The following is a 27,217-nucleotide window of genomic DNA, read 5'->3' as shown; positions in this document are numbered from 1 at the left end:
CTCTGTCCTCAGCCTTTAGTGCAGACCATCTGCCCAGGTTACAGTAGCTACCAATTAAAATAAAGGGTTTGGGGTGTTTTTTCAGGTTGAATTTGCAAGTGAAAGAGGCTCAAGTTGTATGTTGCATGTGTGTCTGTTCATTCTCAGCAGTAACATTTGAATCCACTGTCTCATTTCAGTAAGTGGGATAGAAGAATAGCAAGAATAGTTAACTGGATAGAAATGGAAAGATCCTGACAGTACTTCTGCCAACCTTCTGCCTAATTAGATGTCAGAGAAATTTCCTCTTCTCCCCAGTGTCCCCAAACACAGAGCCACATACATGCACAGGCCTGCCCTGGGATCCCGGTTCGTGGGCATGATTCCCCCTGTTTTTACTGCTCTCCTACTGTGGGTTTTTAATTACTCTTCTTGCAGCTCTTTGTTTTAAAGATGACCTGAAATATTCTAAAATAAGACAGTGCTGCCAGCTTTGGTTGGTTTAATGATCAGTTCCTTGTGATCTGGACTCAACTCACTATTCCCACCTTCAATCTCTTTAGTTGATCAACCTGCCCACTATTATCTACCCCCAACTTTGTTCACAGGACCCAGGTGGCCCAGCTGACCAGGAAGGAATTCTGTCTCGTTATAAACTTTATTCTCTTGCAGTAGAAAAGTATTTCTCAACTTGTCAACGCAAAAGCATCCAGCTTGCTCTTGAATGTCAGGTCTGGGTTGCTTATATCCATACCTGTACTATATACTGATCTTCACTGTGCCTGCTCCATGCCTGCTGTCCTTGTTGTGCCCTGATGGTGTGGAGATGGAGAAGCAATCTGCAAGGAGAAAGTTTCTTTATCAAAGAGCCTGGGATGTTGCTGAGTTTTTAATCCTCTGTGCTTCATCAATGAAACTTCAAGCTAAGTGTTTTACAGTCTATCTTAATTATCAAGCTATTACAGAGCACACACACTTTTCCCTGGTGCTATTTTAAAATCCCAGCTGCATATTTTTTTCTTCTAAAAATCTGCTACACAAATGCTGCTGAGAAAACAATAGGCAGGTTGTAAGTTGTCTCCTATCCCCTTCTCCTTGCCAGCTTCCTACTAACAAGGAAATTTATGACAGGAAGAAGAAACCTCTCACTGGTGACAGTAGTGCCACGTGCTCCTCTTGTGTCTGTCTGGGCCCCATCATCAGAGTGACATGAAGAGCCTGGCTGAGCTCAAGTGACTCGAGCAGGTCAAGGCTCTGGCCAGAGAAGGCTGAGGCAATGCTGTCCCGGTGGGTGACGCAACCAGAGGCTATGGAGGGGCTGTATTTCTTACTGGAAACATCTGCCTGGCACTTGGCATTTCAACATGCAGTTTGAGGCTGCTGGTAGGTCTTGTGTCACGGTAATGACTGTGACAAGCTTTTTCTCTCTCAAAGGAGGAGACGGCTGTGACACTTGGTTTGAGTGTGGTTTTGAAGCCACAGAGTTCCTCCTTTTGAGAGCAGACAGCGAGGATGCACTCTGCATGAGGATGAATTTCAGATCATCCCAGCAATTAGCATGGAGTTAACCAGGCAGCACGGGGCAGCTCTGCACAGAGGTGCTGCCAGACCTGTGTGCAGCCCTGCCCTGACAGCACATCCTGCCTTGCCCAGAGACTGCCCCAGCTGTGGCACCAAGCAGAGCCAGGACAGCACTGTGGGGCATCCTGCGCTCTTACAGGTGGGTTGGGTCAGGTCTGGATATCACCCATTTGAAGCTCTTCTCCACAGAGCTGGAGCACCTGGCACCTCTGTTTCAGAGTCTGCATTCTGCTGCTTTTCTCCCCTTTTGCAGGGGGAGACCAGCAGAGAAATGGTCCTCGCTGAAGGTAGCACAATGAAACGTGCTCAATGCGTGGCAGCAGATGAAGAGACCATTCCATGCTGTAACACCACGCTGGGATGCAAAGACCTGCACATACCTGGGATACTTGTTTTCAGACCTGGTTACTGTGTCAGAATGACTGCAGTGTAGTTGGCATTTCCCCTGCAGATTGTCAGAGGTCTGGAGCTGCTGCTTTGTTATGCTGGAATTATAAGCAAGAGCTAGTTTAGTTTAGGAATAAGTAAGGAAAAGCCATAAGAGACCAGCTGGTGTCAGGAAAGGATGGGATAAACACAGTGTAAAGGTACTCTGCTTTGTATATAAAGTATGGGCCACTGGAAACTGGAACAGAAGCAATAATGCAAACTCTGCTTCAACCAACAAAAGAAAAGAATACTATAAGATTTGCACTTATATCTTGAAATTCAGTGACTCTTTCAAATGCAGAGGAAGCAGGCTGCTGAGACCCTGGTACCAGCAGTTCCCATGTTTTCAAATCAGTTAAAAAGATGAGAGCTGGGCTGCCAGCAGCAGTGTCTCAGCACCAGGCCAGCATCTTGTTTCACTTCTGAAGGACAAGGCTGTAGAGCAGGGCAGGCTGATGAGAACACCAGTAGTAAGTGGGGTGTCTGCAAGCCTGCCTCCAGTTTTTGGAGGGCATCCCAGACAGTGGTCACCATGGTGTCCCAGCACACTGGTCAGACAGGAGGAAGATCAAATACAGGCACCTCAGGAGCTGCAGAAACAAAACACAGTAGTGTCACCTACATGTTGGTGCAACTCTTACAGTCATGGGACAGGACAGAGTTTTGTGGTGTCCTGTAAAGAGAGCAGCCTAAGCACCAGCATAAGCTCATTCAGCCATCAGCCACACAGTGATTGGAGGAAGAGGAGGACTAAAGAGCTCTTCTGCCTCTCCTCCACCCCCATCTTTAATAGATTTCCTGCACCACGGGGCCAAACCCCTTCCTGGTGGCCCTGGGACATCTGATGCATCCTATTAAGTCTCTGCTAGCTGAAGGAAAGCCAGCCAGCTGATGGGGCTGTTATTCTGTTCCACCAGCCCTGCTTGGGGCCCCAACTTGCCAGCAGTTTATTCAGCATCTCCTGATGGCAGCTCTAATTATGATGAGAAATTGGACCCTAATTTCCCTCTGTTGTGAGCAAGGAGCCATTCAGCAGGGAGCAGAGAGAGCCTGGTGACAGTGGCCAGGGCTGACCGAGAGTCCTGATCACAGAGCAGTCTGCAGTGACAAGGTGGATCTGAGGAGGGGCTGGGAAGCCCAGGGACAGGAGCAGCCCCTGGCTGGGCACAGGGGACAATCATAGCCTGGGCAAGGAGCAGGGACCTAAGCCTTGGTGTACATGCAGCTCCTGTGCTAGGGGACAGTCACACATCTGTCAGCTGTTCAGATCCTGTGACAGCTCTGGTGGGTTTGTGGGGTGTTGATGGCTCCTCCCAGAAGGGCTGGAGCATGGAATGCACATTCCCAACCTCCCTAGCAAAATTCAGCTTTTACTATCACAATAACTCCCATGTAAGCACAGGAGACAGGCACCCTGGTCAGGGGGCAGAGACTCAGGGGAGGTGATGTGGCTTTGCTTAGCAAAGTTTCAGCACAGAGGGGGAGGGGGGGGGCTTGGGGAGGGTAACAGGGCAAGCAGGAGTCTGATCCCTCTGCACCTCTGACCAGGAGTCCCAGGATGTCCCACACAAACCCCACTGCTTGCTGCTGCCCCCCCTAATAGTTGCCTTTGCTTTCTCACTGCAGAAGCTTGGAGATGGAAAAAAAAAAAAAAAAAAAGGAAAAAAAAAAAAGGGGGTGGGGATGTGAAGAGAAAAACTAAGATGATTAAGGCAGGATTTGGGCAGAGTCAGAGAGCTGCTTGTAGGTGGTGGGCATTAGCAGTAACAGCTGCTGCGCTCCCCATTAGAGGAGGAAGGGAAGAAGGTTCCTGAAAGGATGGGACTGGGCAGGCTGGGAGGGCAGTGGTGGCAGCGAGCCCGGCAGAGGACGTGTCCTGAGGTAAGGCATGGCTGCCCCGCGGGAACAAGGCCCTGTGCCTGGGGAATGAGGGGTGCAGGTGGGGTGGGGAACAGTGGCACAGCCTGGGAAAGGACCAAGGGGCACTTTCATGAGCTCCTGTGAGAAATCATCCCCAGCAAGGGAGGTTTGGGTGTGCCCAGGGAGGGAACTGACCCCATGAGGAGGAGGCATCCCACTGCTGGTCCTGCAGGGGATGGGGTACTGAGTGAAGGCTGCTGTGAGCCCCAGAAGCATCTTCTGGCCCTTCACTGGGTTGGGTGGAATGATGCTCAGCCCTGGAAGCATGAACTGCATCCCTCTGCTCCCTGCTTAGGGCTGGGCACAAGCTGTTCCATGTGCTGTGGTGGGTTGTTAGGGTCAGCAGGGAAGTTTCAGGAGTGTGAGAGACAGAGGTGTAAGCTGGACCTCAGCCTCTGGTTTCCTCTGGTTTGTTTACATCTACTTATTAACTAAGCAGAATGAAACCTAAGCCAGGAAAGGCTACATGCTGAAAAGGTGATGATAGAAAGTGCTGCATTAAAAGCAGGGCTACCTGCCTTATGAAATCCATTACACCAAATATCGTGGGCTCCACCTTCAGCTGCATTTTCTAAAGAACATTCTGAAGAGTCACTGTCCCACAATACTCCAGCTAGTCTGCAAATGTTGTGCCAGCCACCAAAGCTGAGAGGTACTAAAGACACAGCATGCCATACGTTAATCTTCAACCATGTAAAGAAAAAAAAAAAGATTGCTTGGATTAAAAATTGGAGAGTAAGGAGAAATCTTGGCATTAGCCCAAACAGCTGCCCATTTATCTCAGGCTTGCAATGCTGACTTCAAGGTAGCATTTCCACCAGCTTGCCAGCAACAGCAAGCCCTGAATAAGAACAAGAAGCTGAAATGCTTCTGGGCAGCCAGGAACAGATCTGATAGTCACAAACAGCCCAGCACCTCCAAGCCACAATGCATGAGCTGTTAGAGGGTGCCTCATGCTTCTGCGAGGAGGGGGACACGTGTTGTCTCTGCAGGGAGATGGTGATCAGAGGCTCAGTTGCTGGGCACCAGCCCTGCAGGGTCTGCAGCAGTCCTGCAGGTCTAAGGGCAGATGTTCCCCCCATTGATCAGGCTGTACCTCTGGGGAATGGTGGGGGGGTGCTGAGGGGGATTGTGCAGAGCCTTCTCCTGATAAATGTCACAAGGCATTTTAGAGGAAATCTTCTCTGACCACTCCCTCCCTGGGTAGCTTCACAAGAAACGCATCCTTTTGAGGGGCCTTTCTCCTCCCAGCCTCAGCAATTTACTTCAACTTGTTAAATGCTGTGTATTACCAAAAGAGCTCCATGCTCCTCAGAGATCATTTATTCTCCTTCATTTAAAGGCTGTGGGAAGGGCAGCTCTGGAGCTCGGCTAATTCAAAGGTGCCAGGCAGGCTCCCAGGCTGCTGGAGCTGCTGCTTTGAAGTGAACCCGCTGGTTGTTTTACAGCTGTAGGATGGAGGAGGGCAGGAGAACCCAGACAGCCCTCATCAGCTGGGTGTACACAACCCTGTGCTTGGTCTCCTACACGACTGCCTTCTCGCACGGTGCCAGCCCTTCTGCCTGCACTGACATGATGCCCAAGCACCTGAGAGTGCAGCTGCACAGCCCCAGCAACATCTACGTCACTGTCCACACCAACATGTCCTTCTATTTCCCAGGTGACAAGGTTCCAGGTAAAGAACAGCTTACAGCAGGGTGGGGCTGGGAAGAATGAAGCAAATTTGGTGTTCAGTTACATTCTACAGAATTAAAGGTGATGTCTGACCTCCTGCAGTCAGCACATCCAAGACAGGTCGTGAGGACAAAGATCTTGTTGTTGCCCAGGGTTTTCTTTTGGTTTCTGTGCTAGCATGGAAACAATTCACTCCATAAGTATGAGACAAATCCCTCTGTGTCCCATGTTTTGTGTTGCAGTGGCAGTGAGGAGCACCCGGGATTTTATGGGCTTTCTGCTTCAAGCTCGCAAAGTCTCTAATGACAAAATTGTTGGCACATTCATCTTCATTCCTCCTGGTTCCAAGCTGCTGACCTGTTCTGAAGATGGTGACACCGTGACCCACTCAGATAAGTCACTGAAGAGAAACCTGTCCTTTGTATGGAAAGCACCAGACCAACCCATTGGAGACATCAAGTTTTTGTAAGAATGTGCTGGCTCCTAACCAGAATTTGTGTCTTCTCAGTTAAAGGCTTGGCTTTATCTTTCCATTGTAGCTGTCCAACAGATTGGACGTGTAGCTAAATACTTATCAAATGCTGCAGCAGTATCCCAGCTGGTACATAAATCACCATTTATATCTGCTATGTACTGCTGCTTTTTATTTACATGGTCAACATTTTCTCAGAACAAAAACACTGGAAGATGACAGCCTAAGCACTTAGGAAATAGAAGTATTAAGGCCTAAAGAGACTGATCACGTTGCCTGTCCTTCTAAATAAGACAGCCCATAGGGCAGGATAATCTTGTACATAACTTCTTTTTTAAAAATAATTTAAAAACCAGTGTTTTTAAAACAAGCTAAACGTAACTAGAAGTAGTCACAGTAGGAAGAGAAAGGGAGGCCTCAGACAAAACTTGACATTCCTGTTCTGTACCAAAGCCACAGACAAATCCAAGTATTTTGGTTCTGATTTGGGATGAAATGAAACACTTTCTAAGTGTCTGTCTTAGAGGAAGCACAGTGACTTTTAATTTTGGAAGATATTAAAGTGCTACATTTTAACTTTCCAAAACTGCTTAGAAGCTTCTTGGCCAGATCCTTGGCAGCTCCCCAAAACATAAGCATCCTGGTGAGTGCCATGGTTTGTATATTTCACTGAAATAAAAATATTGCTGCTTAGCATTTCCAATTTTGCCCATTTTTTTAGATCAGGAAATACTACTAAAACCACATAAAACCCAAACAACCTAAGAAATCCAACTCAAACCAACAATGTCTGTTCCTAGCCACCTGCTCTGATGCTTCCTTTGCCCTCTGGCTTTTGAACCTCCAAGCTGATTTCTGATAGCCTCTCCCTTTTCTCCCTATCACAGCATCTGGAAAAAAACTCCTTGTTAGGCTCAAAAATGTTCTGTAAGAGTCATGTGGCACAGGAAAAGCCAAGCTGGTTTCCCCTTAGCTAATTCTCTGAGGCAGCTGAGCAATCTAAGTTGAAATTCTACAAAAATCTCCAGCTGAAATAAGGCTCTGGGTGAATAGTTAAAGCTTGGCCAATGCAGTTTTGGCAGCTGACAAAAAGCAGAGGGTTAGAAGGGCTCAAATATCAGAGGGATGAGAAGAGACTTTTTTTTCCCCCTACCTATTCTGCTGTTTGTACAAGTAACATTGACTTGTTTTAATTAGTAAATACCACTGTTGTTTCCCTGCCTACAGAAGATTATAAGCAGAGCAAGTCCAAGTTTTCCAAATGTACTTCTGTCAACACAGTGGATATAATAGACTCTTTTTTTTTTTTCTTTTCATTTATGTTCCAAACAGTTTTGTGGCTGATCTTAATTATGAGAGGTGATTCTTCCCCCTGTATCTTTCTGATGGGACCTGCTTATATTTGTAATATAAAATATGTGATGGGCCAATCCTTTACAATTCTTCTGTGTTGTTTCTGTCCTCAGATTAAACCAGTCCTTCTGATTAGTTAAACAGTTGGATGCTTTATTATTAATGCTATAAAGACAGTAAATTTTTGCCTAATTGTGTTTTAACAGCATCTCCATTGTCCAGTCATACTTTGTTTACTGGGCAAAGATTGAATCTGCTATTGTGGCTCAGCAAGGACAAACTGAAGCACCTGGTGGCAGTGGCAAGAAACTTGACCCCATTTCCCTGGCACCCTTGCAGGGACTGGCTGACCCCCACCCCACAGGTATGGTGAGCAAAACTTACAGGGTTCCTTACCTAGCACTTCCCAGAGAGTAGTTTTATGGCTTGTTTCAGGCAAGCCTTGCACACAAGTGAGCCAAAAAAGCTGGAGGGACCCATTTAACTCCTGGAGCCACTGGGGAGATGAGTGATGGCTGTGGAGAACTCTAGTGAGGGCATGGGTCAGCATTTGAGGTGATGGAGCCAGTTTCTGAGGAGATAAACAGGATTGCCAGATCTTTAGCTTTCAATGCAAACCTGAAAATAAAACATAGTTTATCTAAAACCTCAGCTCCTGAAGACACGCAAATACAACTAGCAATGTTATATAAATAAAGAAAGGTAGACTTAGATTAGATATTAGGAAGAAATTCTGTAGTGTAAGGGTGGTGAGACACTGGAATGGGTTGCCCAGTTGTGGATGCCCCATCCCTGGAAGTGATCAAGGCCAGGATGGGGCTTTGAGCAACCTGGCCTAGTAGTAGGTTGTCCTGTCCATGCAGGGGGATTGGAACTGGATGATCTTTAAGGCCTCTTCCAACCCAAACTCTTCTATGATTCTAAGATTTGTCTCTAAATGTATGTTCAGATACATAATTAGTTGTATTTATGTGGCCTTTGGCACTAAAATGTGCCAGAAATTCACTTACATTCAAATTAGATGTGTTTCTCAGCATTTTGGCACTGTACCAAGACCAAGTTTTAACTATTTTACCTGATGACAATTTAGGCAGCAGGCTTCACTGCTTTACTTTCCATCTGGGTTCCCACTTAATTTTAAGTGACTTGAAAATTAAAAAAAAAAAAAAGTCACTCTTATGACTCTCCCTGGCAAACATTAGCACTGAGTGGGATTTGACATAAACAAACCAAGGACAATAAACTTTTGCATCTCTCTCTCTCTCCCTTCCTCTTGTTTTGTCTCCATGCTGGACAAGGTCACATCTCTCTCACGGCTGCCACTGCCCTCTCCCCACACCCCCACATGCCTTCCAGCACCACCAGCATCGTGGCAACCCCACCAGTGGAGCCAGGTTTGGGTGTGGGGTCAGACACCCATCCCATCGCTGAGCCCAAGCAGCTGGCACGGCCTTCCCGGGCTGCATCCCGCGGGAGCAGTGGGTCCAGCACGGGGGGCCTGGAACCTTCCCTCCCCACCCGAGACCCAGGCACAGCAGACACCTCACCACGTTTCTTCTCCCTGGATGGAGCCTCCAGCCACAGCTCCTCTGATGGGTAAACCAGGCAGTGGGAAGAGCTCTTTTCTCCAGCTCTTCTGGGGAGGGACAATAGTACCAGTTTCTCCCTGGGTGAGCCAGGGTCCATGTAGGAAGTGTCTGTGGCTTGGGGGGGTAGGGGAGAGGGTGTTTGCTTACTGAAATTTTGAGAAGTAACCCTTAAAGCCCCAGGACTGCACTGCTCAGCCCAGCAGGGGACTGTGCAGGTGGCGGAAATATGTGATAAAAACTGTAGACTGCTACAGCAATTTTCTAAAAGTGCATCCAAATATTCAATGAACTCAGCAGGCTCATTTCTTCATCTGCAGGGAAATAGAAGAAAAGGTTCAAAGCAAGAAGGGTTCAGAAGTCTTAGAGGAGTTTGGGCTGCATGTGCTTTCATGCAGCATTTCATACTGAGGGTGCAAATGATAGGGACATGAAAAAATGACCAGGCATTAATAAAAATACAGCCTTGTGCAGTCTGTGTTGGCTGCACGCATCCCAAGGCTGATGTAGTGAGTTGTAGGATTCTCCAGGGGTGTGGAGCCCAAGGATTCCCATGGGAGCCAGAGTGTCAAATCTCAGTTCCTCACTCTGCCTCTCCTCTGTCTCTCTCAGAGCAGGAGGCACTGCCAGTGCTGCCACCCCTCACCTGTGTCTGATGTGCCAAGGAGACAGGCAGGTAAGCAGCAGGGATGGGGAGGATGTCACCTCTGAAGACAGAAAGTTCTAAGAGAGTATGAGCCCCTCTGCTGCATCACAGCTCCAAGCAGCCCATGTACATCTCATAAGTGACACTGAGATTATTAAGAGGTTGAATATTTTACTTTAGCTGGTAATTGGTTTTAATTTGGGGGGAGTTTTTTTGTTTTCCTTTTGAGCTTGCTGCTTAGGTTTTAAAGACTCCTGCTGTAAAAATCATCTAGAATAATTTTTCCTTGTGTAGACACAACTACAGGCTGCTGGATGCTATTGGTCTGGGAATGTGTGCTTTATTCCTGCAGAAGGCTGGTATGTTCCTTCCCAGAGGTGCTGGACAGGCAGCACCCATGACATCCACCAGAGGTCAAAGACTTCATCTTTCCAGGGGATGGACAAGGAAGCCGTGTGCCTTCTGAAGGCAGGGTCATCCCAGAAGCCTGGATGGACAGGAAAGGCAGAGGTGTAGTGGTGGGATTAGTCAGAGGGGTGGGGTCATGCAGCAGAGGATGATGCAGGAATATTTAGGAAGGAGTGGAGGAGTGAACAAGTAAAGGAGAGATGTGTAACATGAGTACCTGGCATAGCCATGGAGAGAAGTGGAGAACTGGGAGAAGATGGTAACCAAAAGAAGAGTTATTGCACAAGGCAAGATCAGAGGAGCATAACAAAATAACAATGATGAGAAATTAGGCAAGAAAGAGGTACAAAAACAAGAGAGAAATGAGGTGAGATAGGGCAAGTATTTGCAAGGCAATTCCATTTACTATGCCAGAGTCCCAAATTCTGTAGTATATCCCTACAGTATGGTGTTTGTATTTTGAGGGAAAGTGATCCATACACTTGCAATCCTAACTTTGCCAGCCAACTCCTTTACAGTTTGCAGCTCAGCCACTGGAAGTCTTTTATTTACTACTGCATTTTACTAGCACCTTCATAAGCGGTCTCCTTCCACAAAAGATGTTCTGACCCTCCCCTTCTTGGATTCACAGCTTGCCAGGGCTCCTACCTCAGCTTTGTGCTCCTGTCACAGTCTTCCCAGCAAGCTTGAGAAATTGCTAATGACAGCAGAGGGTGAGAGTTTCTCTGGTGTAATTAATGGATGTGTGAAAAAGCCTGCTGGGCTGGACAGGCTGGAGAGGTGCCAGATACTGAGGGTCAGATCCAAATTTCAGTGGAGCCAAAGAAAAAACTCCAGTACGTTTCTCTGGTTCTCTGGCTTTGGATGGGGGCTCAGGTGCACAGTGGGAATGGAAAAATTCAGTGGGGGCCTCCTAAATTGCACAATTGTTTCACAGTTAGTCTTGGATGTTATCTGCAGCAGAGCTTGAGCTGCAGAACTGGCATGGCATGGCATGGATGGATAAAATAAGATGTGTGGCACCAAGCAAAGACCCTAAGAACGGAATCATACAGGAACAGTTGTTCCCACTAAAATGGGTTGTTAAGCACCACTGAGAGGCAGATGGTTTCGAACTGGCTGTGTAGACTGAGAAAGCAAGACAGGCTTTGGGGTGGGTCCACAGGTTGTACGTGACTGCCCCAAACTGCTGATGCCAAAAGCCATACCCACAGCCTCAGAAGGGCAACACCAAATCCCAGTGGGCCTGGTGTGACCCTGAACATGAAGCTTGGCCAGGAAAATCATGCCTGTCCTTTCAGCATGGCCCTGGCATCAGTCAATATGGAAATTATTTGGTGTTTTTTGTTGTGTGATAACAATGCCTGTAAAAAATACCACCACCAAACAGGAGCTGCAGACCTATACTTAGCCAAAGCAGTGCCCTTCCCCTCTGCCTGAGCACTTCACCTCTGCTCCTTCAACCCACTCTGCCTTGCCCCCCCTCACTGCCCCCCCGGGACTGGCTCCCAGTTCCTCATCCCTCCCTTGGCAACGGACAGAGTGAGGCTGAATCTGCCTCATTTTCTAAAAGCTACTGTGTAAACAGAAGATGGAGCAGGGCTACTCCGAGGCCAGGGGGACACCTGGGTGTCAGAAACACCAACTGAACTGTACTGCGACATCAGCAGTGAGAATCTCATCAGCCCCACTTTCTCTTCCCTCACCGTGCATCTTGTGTGTTTGCTTCCAAAGGGCAATACTGAGAGTGGGGCTGTCTTGAAAGCCTCCCCAGCTGTGACAGCCCCTCCTTCTGCCCCACACGTTCACACTCACCTGGGTGACACCACTGTGACAACAGCCTGGCTTGGAGATGCAGATGCTGCTGGCAACTTGTCTTCAGCTTCAAGGCAAATGGCTGAAAGAAAGCTGGCACCCCAGCCAGAGGAGGGGGGCACCAGGGGAGAGGAGGAGGCGAAGGAGGAGGAGGCAGTGGTGGGGGGAAATACCCTACCATGGGTGACCAGACCAGCTCCCAAATCTGCTCTTCCTGAGAAGGTGGAAGACCCCGGCAGAGGGACCCGACTCCTGGCAGCTCAACTTGGGATCCTCCTGGTCTGCACGGCTGCCCTGGGCCTGGCACTGGCAGCTGCCATCCGGTGCCTCTGTGCCCAGCAGTGCCACAGGCAGACAGAGGTCTCCTTCAGCCAGCCCGACCCCGGCCTCATCACCCTCAGGGACAGCGGGGAGGTGAGGCACTTCCGCAAGATCCGGGAGAACAGCTTTGTGCTGGTGCAAGCCGAGTACAACTGGGTCAGCCCCTCCAGCAGTGGGAAGAAGACAATCATCTGCACATCTGCAGTGCCAAAAGCAGCCCCAGAGCAGCTGGGTGTGGGTGAGAGCAGCCCTGAGAGCCCACCGTGGATTATAGGAAGTGGTGGGGTAGTTCCTCTGTGTGCTGACACGTAGGTGAACAAACATGAAGCAGCCACTTCAGACAGAGGTGTTAGTCAAAAGTATCTAAGCTACAGCTGCTAAGAAAATAGAAATTGATAGATTATTCCGTGTGTTACACTTACTGCAATTAATATTGTATATCTGCTCATTAGCTGTCACTGCAGCCATGACAGACGCTTCCTCTGTTGCCTTAAGGGTGTAGCCAAAAATAGAATTGCTCCCTCCATGCTGTGATACTGTCTCTTGTTTAACCTCAGCAAAAGTTTCCAGTGCTACATTTCTTTCTAGGAATGAGAAAGCACTGCTATAAAACCAACCATTCTCATTCAGTTTACAGGTTTGATTCCGTGCACTTGGTATCTCTCAGATGACAAAGTATTTGCTGGTAGATTTTAAGTTCCAATCTGAAAATAAAAAGCAATAACTCGTTAGTGGAGAACATTGATCCAAGGAACACTGAATTGATCTGTGAATAAAACACAGAGTGGCGGACACCAGCTTTTGGGGGAGAAACATGCCTCCTCATCAGGTGCAAATGGAAGAAAAATCTTTCCTGTCCATTTGCACCTGATGGGGAAGCTTGTTGAAGCTTGGCAGCCAGCATTTACTTGGTCTTTTACCTCAAGACAGCTCAGTAACACTCTGTGCAGAAGCACGCACTGAAGTACCCTTCCCAGGTCACTTTGGAGATGCCCAGCAAAGGCTGCCTGGAAAACAAACAACATCCTTTACTCTCAGCTTCTGCAAATTTCTCTCCAGCCATGTGGTCTTCTGCAAGAGGCCCTTGGAAAACACAAAGGTCCTTGGACACTTTCTAAGAAGGAGAGGTGATGACAGCAAGGGTAAAGGTTTGTTTTACTGCAGCTTTGAAAGAGCCAGAAATAGTCCTGATATCGATCCTGTTGAGATGTATATTTTAGAGCCTTTTAGAGCAGGAGTCACCCTTTCTGGTGTCCTTTTCTCTAGTGAAAGGGTTGAGATGGTCCTCAAGCTGGGTCATGGGGGATAGACTTAAAATTTAGTGCTTCATCTTATTTCACAGCCCACAGCAATCCCCACCCTGAGCTAAGCAAACACTGATGGGTGTCTGATGGCTCACAGAATCTTTCCTGGGGACAACTTCCCCTTTTGTCAGGAGGGCCCTTTAGCCCTCTCCAGCCAGCTGGCATTTTTGCATTTGATAGTCAAAGCTCTGCTCCCTGGTTCTCCCTTACCTTGCCAATGGCTTCAGAGGAGACAGGCAAGACAGAAATGAGTTCTCCTCTACAGCCACCTGGAGCATGATGAGTACTTTCTCTGAGCATTCAGAGAGAGCTGGTTTCTGACCATACTACTGTACTGCAATAAGTGATCTGATGCTTTGTGCTACACATGTGGCCAGATTTCTGTCTGGTTAACTTCTAGGCCTAGCGAGCCTCGGGCAAAATGAATGGGTAAGAAAAGAAGTGTACTCACAAATGCAGCTTGTAGGGATAAGCCATTGCACTTTGAAGTGTGGCCTCACCAAGGCCCTTCCACTGCAGAGTAACAAAGGGCAGTGCTGCAATTGATAAGACATTTGGTTTAGGAGTCAAAAGGATGCTTGGTGAATGGTTCTCTGTTCAGTAAGTCAAGCTTAAGCATTACCTACTAGGAATTCTATAGGTTTTTAAGCACAAGTCTAGACACTTACAATGGCATTCCTCTCCTGTTATGTGCTTTAGAAAGAAAACGTATTTCTGTAACCCAGTGGAGCTGAACTCTGTAGTGACTAAAGCAGACTGCATTCAAGTCATTGTTAATGCAGCCAAAAATCCTAATTAACTGAGAAAATAGGCCAACAAACTCTTAAATATTTAAAGAACTATCACATATTATTTTAAAAAGTTTCTTACGATGGCATAGCTGTTTATGAATAAATTACAAAAACCTATGGCCTCTTCCACTGTCTTCCTAGGTTTAATGTCACCAGACTGGTATAGCCTTAAAACCAAAAGCCTTCCTCTCCCCAGCACTTTCAGCATGACCAAACACCTCTTCTTGCCAAGCTGACCAGAGCAAGTGTGGAGATGTTTGATTAGGATAGCAGCACTTCAACACCACTCTGTCTTCTGCCAAACTCTGCCTTTTGTTAAATTTATGCAGCTCTAGTATTATTAGTAGTAAAACCAGTAATGGTGAGCTCTGAGGGACATGGTTCCTTTCAATTAGTAATGAGCTTTGCTACTTTGCAGACTTGGCTGAGACCTAAAGTGCTTGTGCTTTTTTTCTTGACTTCTGAATGATGTTTCGTTTATTGTAGTTGCCATGACAAGACGATGAAGATTTTATTTCTTCTTAAGGCTGTTAAAAACATGAGCCCTGATTAATTTATTAAAAGGCAAACCATTCAAACACCCTCATTCTTAAGTGACTTGCCTTGTATGGAAATCCATCTGTGCTTATGTTTAGAACATTAGATTTAGGAGAAAAAAAAGACTGCATTAGAAAAAAAAAAAAGGTGCAAACCATTCTAATATTTACTAGAGGGACAAGTAAAAGCCTTGACTTGTTTTCTTGCCTAGGTGCATGACTGCCTTGGTCACAGACATTCTGCTGGAACTGTGGGTCCCCAGTTCCTCCAGCACAGGTCAGCCTGCAGCCATCTGTGCCCCGCATTAGGTTGCCATCCCTCAGAAAGTGACATGGCTTTGGGTCAGAATTACTGAGCAAAGGTACAGAAAGCAGCTCACATTTAGCTCTAATGCACACTGATACTGACTGTGTCTCCCTCTCCCCACCAGGCAAACAGGCATCAAACAGTTTTGGCAGTCAAAAAACTCCAGTGGCTTAAATTAATGCCATTATGATGCCTGAGATATCTAAAAGACATGCTGGTTCATCACAGCCTTGCAAAATCATTTTCCCATCTCATGTCACTGTGATTCCTTCTTTTGCTCAACTCCACAAAAATGTAAATCACTGCCCCTAAACCATCAGTCCTGCATGCTGAGCATGTAACACCACTGCTGATTCTTACTGCTTTTCCATGGTATCGACAACTAGTTTGGTTTTGTCCATCATCGAGCCCTCCTGTAAGCCCCCTCTGCTTTGGAGAAGATGCAATATTACATGAGACATCTGCTCTATTAAAGTTGTCCATCTCAACTGCAGTTAGCAGAGGATGGCAGCCCTCCAGTATGTCCCACTAACTGTAAGGAGGTGAGATTGCATTGAGCAGCACAGTTATCCCAAAGCTTGGTTAAGTCACCACAGACATTTCCCACACTGGTTGAATTGTTGCTAGTAAGCAAAAAAAGACCAATTATACACTGATTCTGTCAGCTCCAAAATGTGTGATGAGACTCACAGGAGAATCCACAGGGCCCCTGGGCGCAGCTCTGGGGATCAGCAGGGATGTGCAAGCTCAGGCTGCCAGCAGAGGCAGTGCTCTCCCCAGAGCAGAGCAGGGGGAGGCCACAGCTATTACAGAGATCTGGCTGGGTGGCTTGGCCCACCCTTTTGGCAAAGTTTCTGCAGGATCTTAAGACTACAAAAACCCAAGGGAGGCAAAGCAGCAAGGCCAGCATCCCAGAGAGTAAAACATTCAGCACATCCCCCAGCAAACTGAGCACAGGGAGATGAAACCTGTGCTGCCTTGCTGAGGGGTGAGGATTCATCCTCTCCCTCACCCCTGAGGGCCTGCCCCTGCTTCAGCCAGCACGCTGGCAGAACTGCAGATGCACATGTTATTTTTTAATTTTAAGTAGCATAGAAATGCCTATAAGAAGATGTGGAGATGCACACTAACACTTCCAGCAACACTCAGATGCAAAGACAGCTGCTTACCAGCAAAAACAAAGGACAAGTCAGGAACCTGGCCTGCCCAGCTGGTGAACATCAGAACAGCCCCCTCACTACTCCTGGCAAGCCAGACCCCCTCCACTGCCCCTGCCATGGTCTCAAGACTCAAAGCCATCCGAAAGCCATGGCAGCTGGGCAGCCCTGCAAGGGTCCCTTCCTTTCTTTTCCATCCTGTGCCAGGCATCCCATCACCTGCAAGAGGGCAGAGAAGCACCTGAGGAGTCAAGTTGCCCTCAGACCAAGAGCTGCTCAGAGTCCTATCCTGGCTCCTTCCCACCACTATCTACTCCCCTTTCTTGGGTCTCACTGTAGCAGCCCTCTTCCCTCACCAGCACGTGTGTGACTCTCTCAATAAAGCATTTTGTTATATGATGTATGAAGGCTCGTGTCTTGAGCCACATTTTACTGTATATTTAAGTGGATGTTTGGCTGATTTACTGCTGTTCTAGAGAACGTCTCCCTTCCTGAGGAGGGCAGGCCCGTTATGGATACATCAGCTCTGACTAATGATTATTAGTACATCCCAAGGTTATGTACCACAATCAAATAACGTGTAGGAGGGAAGAGAGACTCCAGCTTACTCGGCTGAGGACAAAGATCACAGATAGTCTCTTTGAATCTTCAGATTGCAATATCCATTACAGATTGCCACCTTCTACAGTCAAAGGATAATTTGCTGTTGAGACTGCGTGTTGCTATTTCACGGGCGAGTCAAAGATCAGCCCCCTGCCTTCCAGCAGATGCTGATGGGCGTTAGGAAGCGGCGGTCAGGTACCAAGGACACGGGGCTGCTGGTGGAGCAGGAAAGGCAGAGGAGGCGACTTAGTGATCTGTATTATGCAAACACTGGGGCCAAAGTGGAAAAACATTTAACCCAGTCAAGGAAAGTGCCAGCTGTAACTCCCAGCGCCTCACGCACCCCAAACTCTACGCATCAGCCAAGGGAACCGTCACCTCCTGCTCCAGCACCCTCCGGTGCAGGCTGAGCCTCCCTGCCGCGGGTTTCGGCGGGGGCTGAGGATCCAGGGGCTGACAGGGGAACGGCTCCACAGGACCAGCGCAGCCTCTCCGCCCCCGGCTCCCTGAGACCCGCACACCAAGTGCCATCCGACACCAGCCCGGATCGGCGCTGCCCCGCGCCGCCGCCTGAGGGCAGCCTTGCCCCGGACATGGAGCCCGCCCCGGCCCCGCCGCAGCCCCGCAGCGGACACAGCTCCCGCTACGAGCCCCCCGTATCCATCCCCGGCCACAGCCCCGCAGCCGCCTCCTGCTCCAGCTCCGGGCCGGGGGGTTCGGACCGCGGGGTTCGAACCGGGTGCCGCCATCTTCTGAGGGGATCGACACGGAGCCCCTGCGGGTCCCGGCAGGGCAGGCGGGACCTGGACCCCGGCTTCAGAGCACCAAGGGCCGGAGCGGAGTCCCCGGAGTTAGGATGGCGGTGAAGGAGCTCGGTCTTACCCAAGCTTCTGTGAAGACTTGGAGGATTCCGTCATTTTGGTCAGGGAAGCGGCCGAGCCCTCCTGGTTAACACCGGCAATTCCCGCCGGGCTGCAGGTGAGGCCGAGCTGGAAACTCCCCGTGAAAGCGAAGGATGCGGACACAGCAGCGTGGCCTCAAACGTCCGGATTCCTAAAAGCCAAGAACCAACACTCACCACCAGCTTACCATCATTTTCTGAGCTGCAAACCAAAAAGGGGGAAAAAACCATTAAGGCCCAAGACAACCATCAGTCCAAATTTACCACTTCAAGTCAAAGGACTCATTTGACTTCTGCCTTTTAAAGGACAGTATCATGATTTTTAAGCAGTGATATGCAGAAGAGATGAAGAGCACACGTGGTGATCTGCATGATTTATTTGGCAAAGCCTATTAGTTCCTTCTGGAGCAAATTAATAACAATTCTCATCTGTTTGTCAGGGGGATTTAATGTAGGCTAAAAAGTCATTGAGAGTTCGCTGCAGATGGAAGTCAGTTCAAAACAACAAAAAAGATGAATTCAAGAAAAAAGCTTAATAAAGACTTCTTTAAATGAAAACCACTCAAGGCTTGACTGTTAATCAAAAGAACATTACTTACCTTACTCAGCATCATTGAAACCAGAATCTGGCAGCACATTTTAAAAAGGAACCCTTTTTTCTTCTTTACAGTCATAATTTATAACAGCTGAATATTGACTATAAATACTCTTCTACTTCTGCTAATGTATTGTGCTTCTGGGATTGTTCAGAGAAAACATTTTGTTACTAAAACAATAAACTCCTAAACTGGGGCTTCTGAAAAAAATTTCAAGCACATTCCAGGCAGCAGCTATTCAAAGACTACTACTATGCCACCTTAACACACTAAATTTTATTTTCTCTAATATTGAAAAACAATGATTTCTCATGAAATTTATTTTTTAAACACTGAAAGCTGCTGCTTGCAATACAGTGGAGCAAATTTATATGAATATTGAAGCTAAAAATTCAAAAGGGATGAATCGAGTTTGCTGTTGAAAGCAGAGAGCTAGAAAAGCAAAATACATTCTTAAATAGATGTAAAATATTAAATTATAGACCACAGAAGATAACGGTTTAATATATATACTGTTACACACAGATGTTTTTCTACATGTAATATGCACCTTAATTAAAAAACAAAAAAAAAGAAGCTACCTTGATCATCCAAAAAACCTGGTACCAGCAAGATTTGAGGTTTTTTGTTTTTTAAGCAACATCCTGACAGATACTATGAGGTTATTTGGGAACAGCAATGTGTGGTAGTGCAGCTACACAGAGCTCCTCCTGCCCTTTACAGTCAGAGGGGTCACACACGTTAGCACAGTGCATGGTGAACAGGTCCTCCCCGATCAGGGGCAGGTGAACATCAGCCCGTGGTGCTTGTACCCTGTTCCCCTGGCTCACACAAAACCTCACCTATCACAGCACAGTGATGCTTTTACATTTGCTGGGGCCAGAAAGAGGGGAGTTTGTGGGCAGAGGGTGGAAAATCCCCAGGGCAGTACTGCTCCCACGGCTCTGGGGTGGGGAAGAGATCCACGCGTGGTGATCACAGGCAGCAAGGCTGAGCAGATCCAGGCTTCCAGCATTAACACTCTGTGAGCTGCATCAGTTATCCTATTAACTGGCTGAAATTGTGTCATCCTCTTATTTTTAGTACACAATTATCCCCCTGGGATATATTTTTATTTATCAGGGAAATGGACCTAAACAGATGTAGTGGTTTTCTAAAGGGGACAGGTAACTTGCTGTGAGGTACCTGAGAGACTTGTGTATGTCTGGGGAAGGGGCAGAGGGAATGTGTGAGCCAAGTACTACACGTGCATTTTTTTTTAATATAACAATCCTGAAGCACTGCTTGGAAATTGCAGTTAGTTTTTTTAGACAAAGAGTGTTCTATAGTATTTCACAAAGATTTTTAGCAACTTTTATAAAGAAAAATACTGAGGTTCTCCTGAAACGTGTCCACTTCAAAGCAGTATTATGAAAGACAAGTGAGGATTTGCTGGAGAACCTGGTGAAACATACGACACAGTAATACAGGATTGCCCAACCAACAACAACTATAATGGATACAGTGGGGAGCTGCAGGTCTGTGTGCATCCCAGTGTTTCCATCCAGGGGAGCTGCAAGTCCTAATGAACATGAAAACCTTAATTTGGGTAAAGTTCTTCAGTGTCAGCACAAAAACCTGACTTGTGCTCCCCAAGCAGCATCTTGGAAAGCTGCCCTGGCTTCTTGGTCACAGTTATTGTGTCGTGCTGCTACAGGATACAATCTCTAAGAAGAGAGCATCTTAGAGAAGCTCTCAGTGAGCATCATCTCAGTGATGACACCAGCAGGTTCAGTTAGGGACAGCTAACTGTGAGGAGCTTAAAGAAAAAAAAAAGAAAAAAAAGTGTGTCTGTTGCAATTTAGGTTGAAGATAAAGGAAAAAATATTTTATTACTTATTTTCATCAAATACTCTTGATAAGAAGAGGCAAAACTATATGGGAGGGCAACAGAAAATAAGAATTTTCTAGCATCTTGGGTATGAGCTGTGCAGCAAAGGAGCTGATGGGGATGGGCTGCAGTCACAACATAAACAGAGGGAGCACAGAATCACAAAAGCTTTTGTCAATAGATATTCATACCCAATAATTGTCATGGGACTCAAATTTTATTTCCTACAATTCTTCTGGCAAAAGGTCAGTTCTTGCATGACCTCCATAACTTTTATGATTCTATCAATGAATTAATCTTCCCTTCAAAGCAGCCCATTTTCTTCCCTTTCAAGAGAGCTGACTTCCCTTAAATTTGGAACTGTTTCATAAAAAACCTGACCACAAATACAAGGTTTTCTCTTAGAGATGAACCAACATCAGCATGTTAACATCTGCAAGCCTTTGATTTTGTTACCATTATATCACACTGAACCCACCTGCAGAGGGTGCCATCCAAAGTGGCTTTTTTTCTGCTGCTGCTGCTACTTAACTGGGTGGAAAATGGTTGTGCTGGATGGCAGCTTTGAAGATGGGTAAAGAGCAGACAATACTCATCAGACCACAGAGGAGAATCCTGAGCAGATTCACAGCCTCTTCTGGTGCTGCAGTGGTTGGGTATCAGCTGTCTCTCTCAGCAGGGATCACAACCAATTCTTGTGCCTGCTTCTGGCCTGGGCCAACACCACCAAGACAGAGTTGATTTGAACCTACCAGACAGCCTTAGCATTAAGAGGTTATTTCATTACTTACCAAATCCAGGTGTTGGGATCAACTCATCTCTCTTCTGTACAGCAGTACCCAAGGCTTTTGATCTCCGTGCCCCAAGCTGCTGTCAGCAGGGCAGGTGGCAGGGAGCAGAGCTGATTCAACAGCAAATACTGCTCATTTTCTTGTCACTCCACAGGTCACTGTCGGGCAGAAAGCTCTGCAGAAATGCAGCTAAAAATATTTTGAAAACTTGGCCTCTGCTGATGAGGAAATCAAGTGGTGACTCACGCTTCCATCAGCTCCAGACTTGATTGCTGCCATCGGAGGGACTGAGAAGCTGAGATTCCCCTGGGACTGAATTTGCTTAGGAGAGCAGCTGAGAGGCCTCACTGGCACCAATTGCTTCCAACACATCTCTCTTGTCCTTTTAATCTTTAGCAAACTTAATTTCACTTCTCACTGAAGAGCTCACTCTCCACCTTTCTGGCAAGAGAATAATTCAGAGGCTGCTTTCATGACCTCTCTGCTACAGCTGTAGATGACAGCATGAAGCAGACCTGCCTGCAACAGTGCCTCACACCTGCATTTCCTGGCACTGCTGCTTCTAGTCCTGGACATCTACAGCCTTTGGACAGCCCTTTTCCATACTGCTTCAGAGGATTACTTTCCCATCTTGCAGGGTGTTCTCTGCTGAACGAGAATTTTACAAAAATCGTACACACACACAAAAAAAAAAAAAAAAAAAAAAAAAAAAAAAAAAAAAAAAAATCAAAGAATTTAATTCCAAATGCCTCCTTAAAGAAGTCACAGTCTAATGATAACAAGTGATAATGCAGTTTGAACAAGAAGATGACAAAGAGGGGACAACTGCCCTCTTCTGCCATTGTTCTTAAACGATGCTGTAGTTTTGGTCTGGGACACTGGAGATACCTATGGAACAGAGACTAAAGGGATCCAGTTTTTTAGATGCTGGAAAGAGCAATACATCAAATCTAAGGTAAAATGCTCACTCACTCTCCTCATGTGCTACATAATCATAATCACTGAGCTTTGTTAGAACAATGGCAGAGCTTTTGGAACAGCTTCCCTAGGGAGACTGCTCTGCAGCTTCCCAGCCCTTTCACTGGAGATATGCAAGTGTAACCAGGGGCAGAATTTAGTCTCTTGTCTATTTAACCTCTTTACCAGGGATTGGGTGTGTTTCTGCCACTTTATAATAATAGTAATTTAAATGCATTTGGATTATAACAAAGTGGAGAGACTGTGCTTTAGCCCTTCACTGTGCTGCAATTTCCAAATGCATCAACATCTGCTTAAGTGCAAAGTAGTCCACAGTTTGCCAGCACAACACTGTGACTGTCTGCTGAAAAGGTTCTGTATGAGATTAGGATTCAATACAAAACACAATTCAATGTCTGAAATTTCATTTTTAATGTCAGAATAACATCAAAAAAGTAGCTCTTTTTCTGTATGCAGTCTTGCAAAAAATGTATGCTGGGGACTTGGTCCTTTTTAGTGATTTCTACATATATAAGTGCTCATCTCTCATGTATGTATGCACATGCACAAAAATAAATGTACTTGCAGACAGACAATATTTCATCTTGCCTTCTCACCTCCTGCTGTCAAGGTATTTCTACAGAAACACAAATACAAATGAAACCAACAGCTCCCTGGATGCCAGAATAAAGCAGGGGACTCCTTCTGTAAAACCCAGCTGCTGGGTTACTCTCCTTTTGCTCTGTGAAGGAGCACAACTGTGCAACTTCTGCTGAGACTGCCTTTTCTGTCATATAAACTATTTGCTCTAACTAAAGGATCTATAAGAAAAAACAGCCACAATTTTAACTGCATAAAGAATGGTTTATCTTGGATCTACTACAGGGGTCATCACAAACTTCTCGATTTAGTGCCGAAAAAGAGAAATAAAATGTCTAACAACACAAAGTGCTAAGACACTCTGTGACCTCTAAAGTGCTCTTTTATTTTTTGGGTGGCTTTTTTTCCTCTGCTGTCATTAGATGGTATTACAGACATGCAGAAGATAAAAAGTGTGGATTAAGAAAATCTTTTTTATAACAAGGGCAAATTCTTGTTTGCCATCAGCTTTGCCTGATTATTTTCAATATTTTCAATTTCTTCCAGTTAAAGTCAAGAAACTGAAAAGATTTAAGAACTATTCTAACTCTCTACTGAAAAACTGGTGAAGTACAATAAATTAATTTGCAGTTGATGGTAACTTGCAGTATTCTGAGGACTTTCTTTCCCCGAGTTTAGTTCAGAAAATATTTCCATACAGTTCACAGATTTATTTTTTTTAAAGAATAAGCAAACAGTTGAAAAGCTTACCAACAGAAGAACAAAACATAGGTAACAGAGGTTAAAACTTGACCTAGAGGATAAGTAATTTTATCTTGTTTTTCTATAAGCAGAATTAAATTCAAAACAATTCTCTTTATTAAAGACATATAGGCATCTCAACAGGTCATAAAACAAACATCTTAACAATTTTTAAACAAACAGAATTGATATACATAATTAAGTTTCACTAAGTACAGATTTAAAACATGTATTTCCATTTTGCTTTATATTCCCTTTAGACCAGCACCTCCAACACTCATACACAATATTTAGGCTGCTCCAAGCAATCAGCAAGAACTTTGTAAAGGCTCTAACAAAATTTACCTTTGCAATATTCTTAAATGAAGAAAAAAATGTAATGAAGGAAAACTGGATGTGTTCAGTGGAATCTTAGCAAGTTGTTGGATGTACTGAAAGTCAGAGATTCAGTACACAGAGGTAGCTCAGTAAGGGTACTTGCAGTGTTCTGACTATTTGACAAAACCACAGTGAGTTATTGTATGCTTGAACTTTTCCTACAAATTTTTAAAAAAAGCTCGTCCTCTTCCTGAGCCTGTTGCTTTGCCATTCACAACCAACAGAAAGAGCCATGGAAGTCAGTGGGATTGGTATTAAGTCAATATATACTCTGGAAGTTCAGGTTTATGGGCACTGATCAAAAAGAAACCGTCCTGAGGTTGGACTCTTTGCTGCAAGCAGGGTTTTTAAGCCCAGACAAAGGAAATTGTTCCCACATGGAGCCAGCTACTGGTCAGTGAGCTTAGGGAAGGGCAACCTTGAATTTGGTCCAAGAAGCCATCTGCTGTTGTCTTCAGACATGGATCTGACATGCTACCTGGGGTGAGATCCCAGCAGCTGCCCTGGGCATCCCTGGGTTGCTGGAGGAGAGCACAGCCCAGGGGACCACAGGCAGCAGACAGTGTCCCTCAGCCCTCCTGAGGGGCTCAGTGTTCAGAGCTTGATTCCCACCCCAGGCAATGAAAGAATTCAGGATGCTGCCACCTCACGTTCCTTCATTACATGGTGGCCTTATGGGTGGTGACAATTCTGACCAAGGTGATGCTGTCAGCTTCCAGCACTGTCTCATACAGCTGGCAACAGGGATGGTTTTGCCCTGGCTGACCATCAGGTAAAGCACCAGTGATTGGTACCAGATTACTTTTCTGTTGTTCACAGGAATAATGGACTAGGAATAACAGACTTGGTAAACCCAACACAGTTTTTTTCACTAAGGCAAAAGGATATGAATTTCACATGCCTTCTGTCAACCAAAGATCTTTACCTTGCCCAAATGGCTACAGCCTTATCAGAGCTGTCATAATTTATACCTGCTGAAGATGTGCTCCCAGGTGTTTGCACTCAGCTGCACTACTAACTGCAATGTTAACTATGACACACATGAAACTTCTATATTTATATCAATCCCAGTTTGACCTGTTTTCTTTCATTCCTTTTAATGTTTTAATGCACAATTGCCTGAATACACCTCAGAGCTGGACCAGAGTATGCTTCTGAAATCTTCATCTCCCAGAAAAGACGTGGTACTGGCTGCATGTTTAAATATATGCCTGTGGTCCTTTCTCTTTAATGCTCCTCTTAGACATAGTTTTTTGTATTATTTTTTATATAAGTTTATCAAAAAGTGTAACGTTTCATTTTCTAAAAAAAGTTGTGGCTGATTGTCAAATTAGCATGCCTGTTTCTGTGAGGATCTACTTTTAATTGGAAAAAAAAATCATAAACTTTCTTGTCCTCACAAGCTATTATTCTTTACCAATGCAGCAATACAGAAAACATAGCTTGGCTTACTACAATGAAGGCTCTCTTTCAGTATTAGCATCCTAAGTTCTGTCACTGCAGAAAAGAAAAGAAAAAAGGAAAACAAAAATTTGTGTTCTTCAGGGGTAAATGATAAAAGATCTCCTAGCTGCAAACACAAATACTTCACTCATAACCCAAGCACCAGACCATTTCTTTGAAGAAGCTTATGAGGCATTTAAGATATACAATGGCACAATATCATACAATGGAATTGAAAGAATTTTCTTGAGAAACCATTAACTTTGAAGGAATGTCTAGACAACTGTGTCAACAAAATGCAAATAATTCATGCTTCTCAGCTTCTATCCAATGGATGGCCCCATGCTGAGTATACACAAACTCAGAAGAAAAAGGCATGTCACAGTCATATGACTATGGAGTGTAACAGAGTCACACAGAAATTCAAGTCAATCTTGAAAAAAAAAAAACAAAACACAAAACCAAACCTTCAGAAAGCTCTTCCCCAGGGTAAGCCAGCAGTGGGGTAGGCTTCTGGTCATTTTGGCTACTTTAAAACAGAGACTTACAGCTGCTGCACCCTGGCTTCAAAGCAGGGGCAATGGAAGAACCAGCTGTGAGTCACAGCCACTCTGCTAGAAAAATAAAAACTAAAGGACTCCAAAATACTGTACAACCTCTTGCAGTAACCAACAGAGTGGCTTCTGGAAACAATGCTTCTGCCAAGAATGCATCTGTAAGGCACTTAATAGGTATCTTTTATATATATATATATGTATATATAAAAATAAAATATGCACTGAAGCAACATTCACAAATATCCATCTGTCTCACAGTATAGTACATATATACATTCACTGCGACACAGCCATCTCCATCATCAGACCTTCACGGGTGCTTTGGGCTGCCTGGTTAACTTCAGTGCCTGCAGACAGTAAACAAATCAGTCACTTTTCTATGTTCTTCAAACACAACCACCAGCACAAGACAAGATTTTGGTTTATGAGGGGCAACAAAACACTGTGTGAACTTCTACAAGGCTGAGTGAGTTGTTAGCACCCAGCTCTGGGGTTTTTCATCATCTTTTAGGATCTCCCATAGCCCATGCCAGAGGAACCACAAGGAATATGCAATGTCTTTTAAGGAGACAACTGTTGGGACCCCACTCAGGAAGCCACTTGTGGCACAGACAAAAGACCTTCTGACCTCCTTAGGGAAAGGGTGTGAAGAAAACTTCTGTCAACACCTCTGTCCCCCTGGCCTCCTTCCACATGTCTCAAAGCCTGCTTGTAGTCACCTCACTCCTGCAGTGGGGGATGTCACACACCTCCAAACCCTACACCTTCCTTTCTGAGAAAAGGTAAGAATAAGCCAAAGCCCATCCATCCATCCAGAGGGGACCTTAGGCCAGGGGACACCTGACATCTCTGTAGCTCTACTCTACTTTTACCAAGGAGAGAAACCACGTGCCTTTATTTGATGGCAAGGTCCAACTCTGTGTTCCCCTCAGGGCTGGCCAGTTATGGTAGCTGAGCTATTTATTCAGTGTGTGAACCTCTCTAACTCAGGAGGCAAACATGACAGGCTCAGAATGTGTCCAGTTCTCAGCTGCCCCAGTCCACCCTGGGATGGATGCCTCTTATTGGTGTGCTCTGCAAGAAAATAGCTCAGTCTTGTCTTGTGTGGAACCAATTGGCCTGAGTGAGAGGGCAATTAGTGAAATTTGCAAAGTCCTGCAATTCTGAACCTCTGTTTCCCTCATCCTCCTGGGGGATAGTGTCCTGACAGACTGGCATTTGCCTGCCAGTCTTAGCATTTTGGGGGGGTTGACTAAACAAACAATTTTCAGCCTGAGAGATCTCTGATGGGCCTTCTTATTGTAGATATTAACCTTTAATATTGTACATTTACAGCTTGTAAGCACTGCTTGAAAAACACTGCAGCACAAATGTAAACCCTTGAAAAAATACAAACCTTTAAAAATAAATAGGCTATATTCTCCTCAGAAACACCAGCATTTAGCTATTGTTAAATCTAGCCATTAGAGATTAGTCTTTTGGATATTATTCAGCAAGAGAC

General features: G+C 45.7%; 2 protein-coding genes across 7 annotated transcripts in view; one reads left to right on the top strand and one right to left on the bottom strand.

The window, feature by feature from the left end:
• Nucleotides 1–5,320: 5,320 nt before the first annotated feature.
• REELD1 (reeler domain containing 1) lies at nucleotides 5,321–14,396 on the top strand. Of its 2 annotated transcripts, none has more exons than XM_071753720.1 (6): nucleotides 5,321–5,584; nucleotides 5,826–6,048; nucleotides 7,615–7,772; nucleotides 8,707–9,004; nucleotides 9,607–9,670; nucleotides 11,783–14,396. In XM_071753720.1, the coding sequence occupies exons 1-6, from the start codon at nucleotides 5,365–5,367 to the stop codon at nucleotides 12,494–12,496; spliced, it is 1,677 nt and encodes a 558-aa protein (XP_071609821.1). In that variant the 5' UTR covers nucleotides 5,321–5,364; the 3' UTR covers nucleotides 12,497–14,396. The 2 variants fall into 2 exon arrangements, with proteins under 2 accessions (XP_071609821.1, XP_071609822.1); XM_071753721.1 differs by lacking the exon at nucleotides 5,321–5,584 and adding an exon at nucleotides 5,593–5,664.
• A 9,036-nt stretch (nucleotides 14,397–23,432) lies between these two features.
• The window catches only part of SLC10A7 (solute carrier family 10 member 7), a 140,768-nt gene continuing 136,983 nt past the window's right edge, over nucleotides 23,433–27,217 (bottom strand). For all 5 annotated transcript variants that reach the window (XM_071753709.1, XM_071753712.1, XM_071753710.1 and 2 more), the window contains one exon: nucleotides 23,433–26,063. In XM_071753709.1, the coding sequence (XP_071609810.1) occupies nucleotides 26,019–26,063 (45 nt within the window). In that variant the 3' untranslated portion in view covers nucleotides 23,433–26,018. The remainder of the gene's footprint in view (nucleotides 26,064–27,217) is intronic.

This window comes from Heliangelus exortis, chromosome 10, assembly GCF_036169615.1.
Source record: "Heliangelus exortis chromosome 10, bHelExo1.hap1, whole genome shotgun sequence".
NCBI lineage: Eukaryota > Metazoa > Chordata > Aves > Apodiformes > Trochilidae > Heliangelus > Heliangelus exortis.
The sequence above is the reverse complement of the archived record's forward strand: the minus strand, read 5'-3'. Positions and strand labels throughout refer to the sequence as shown.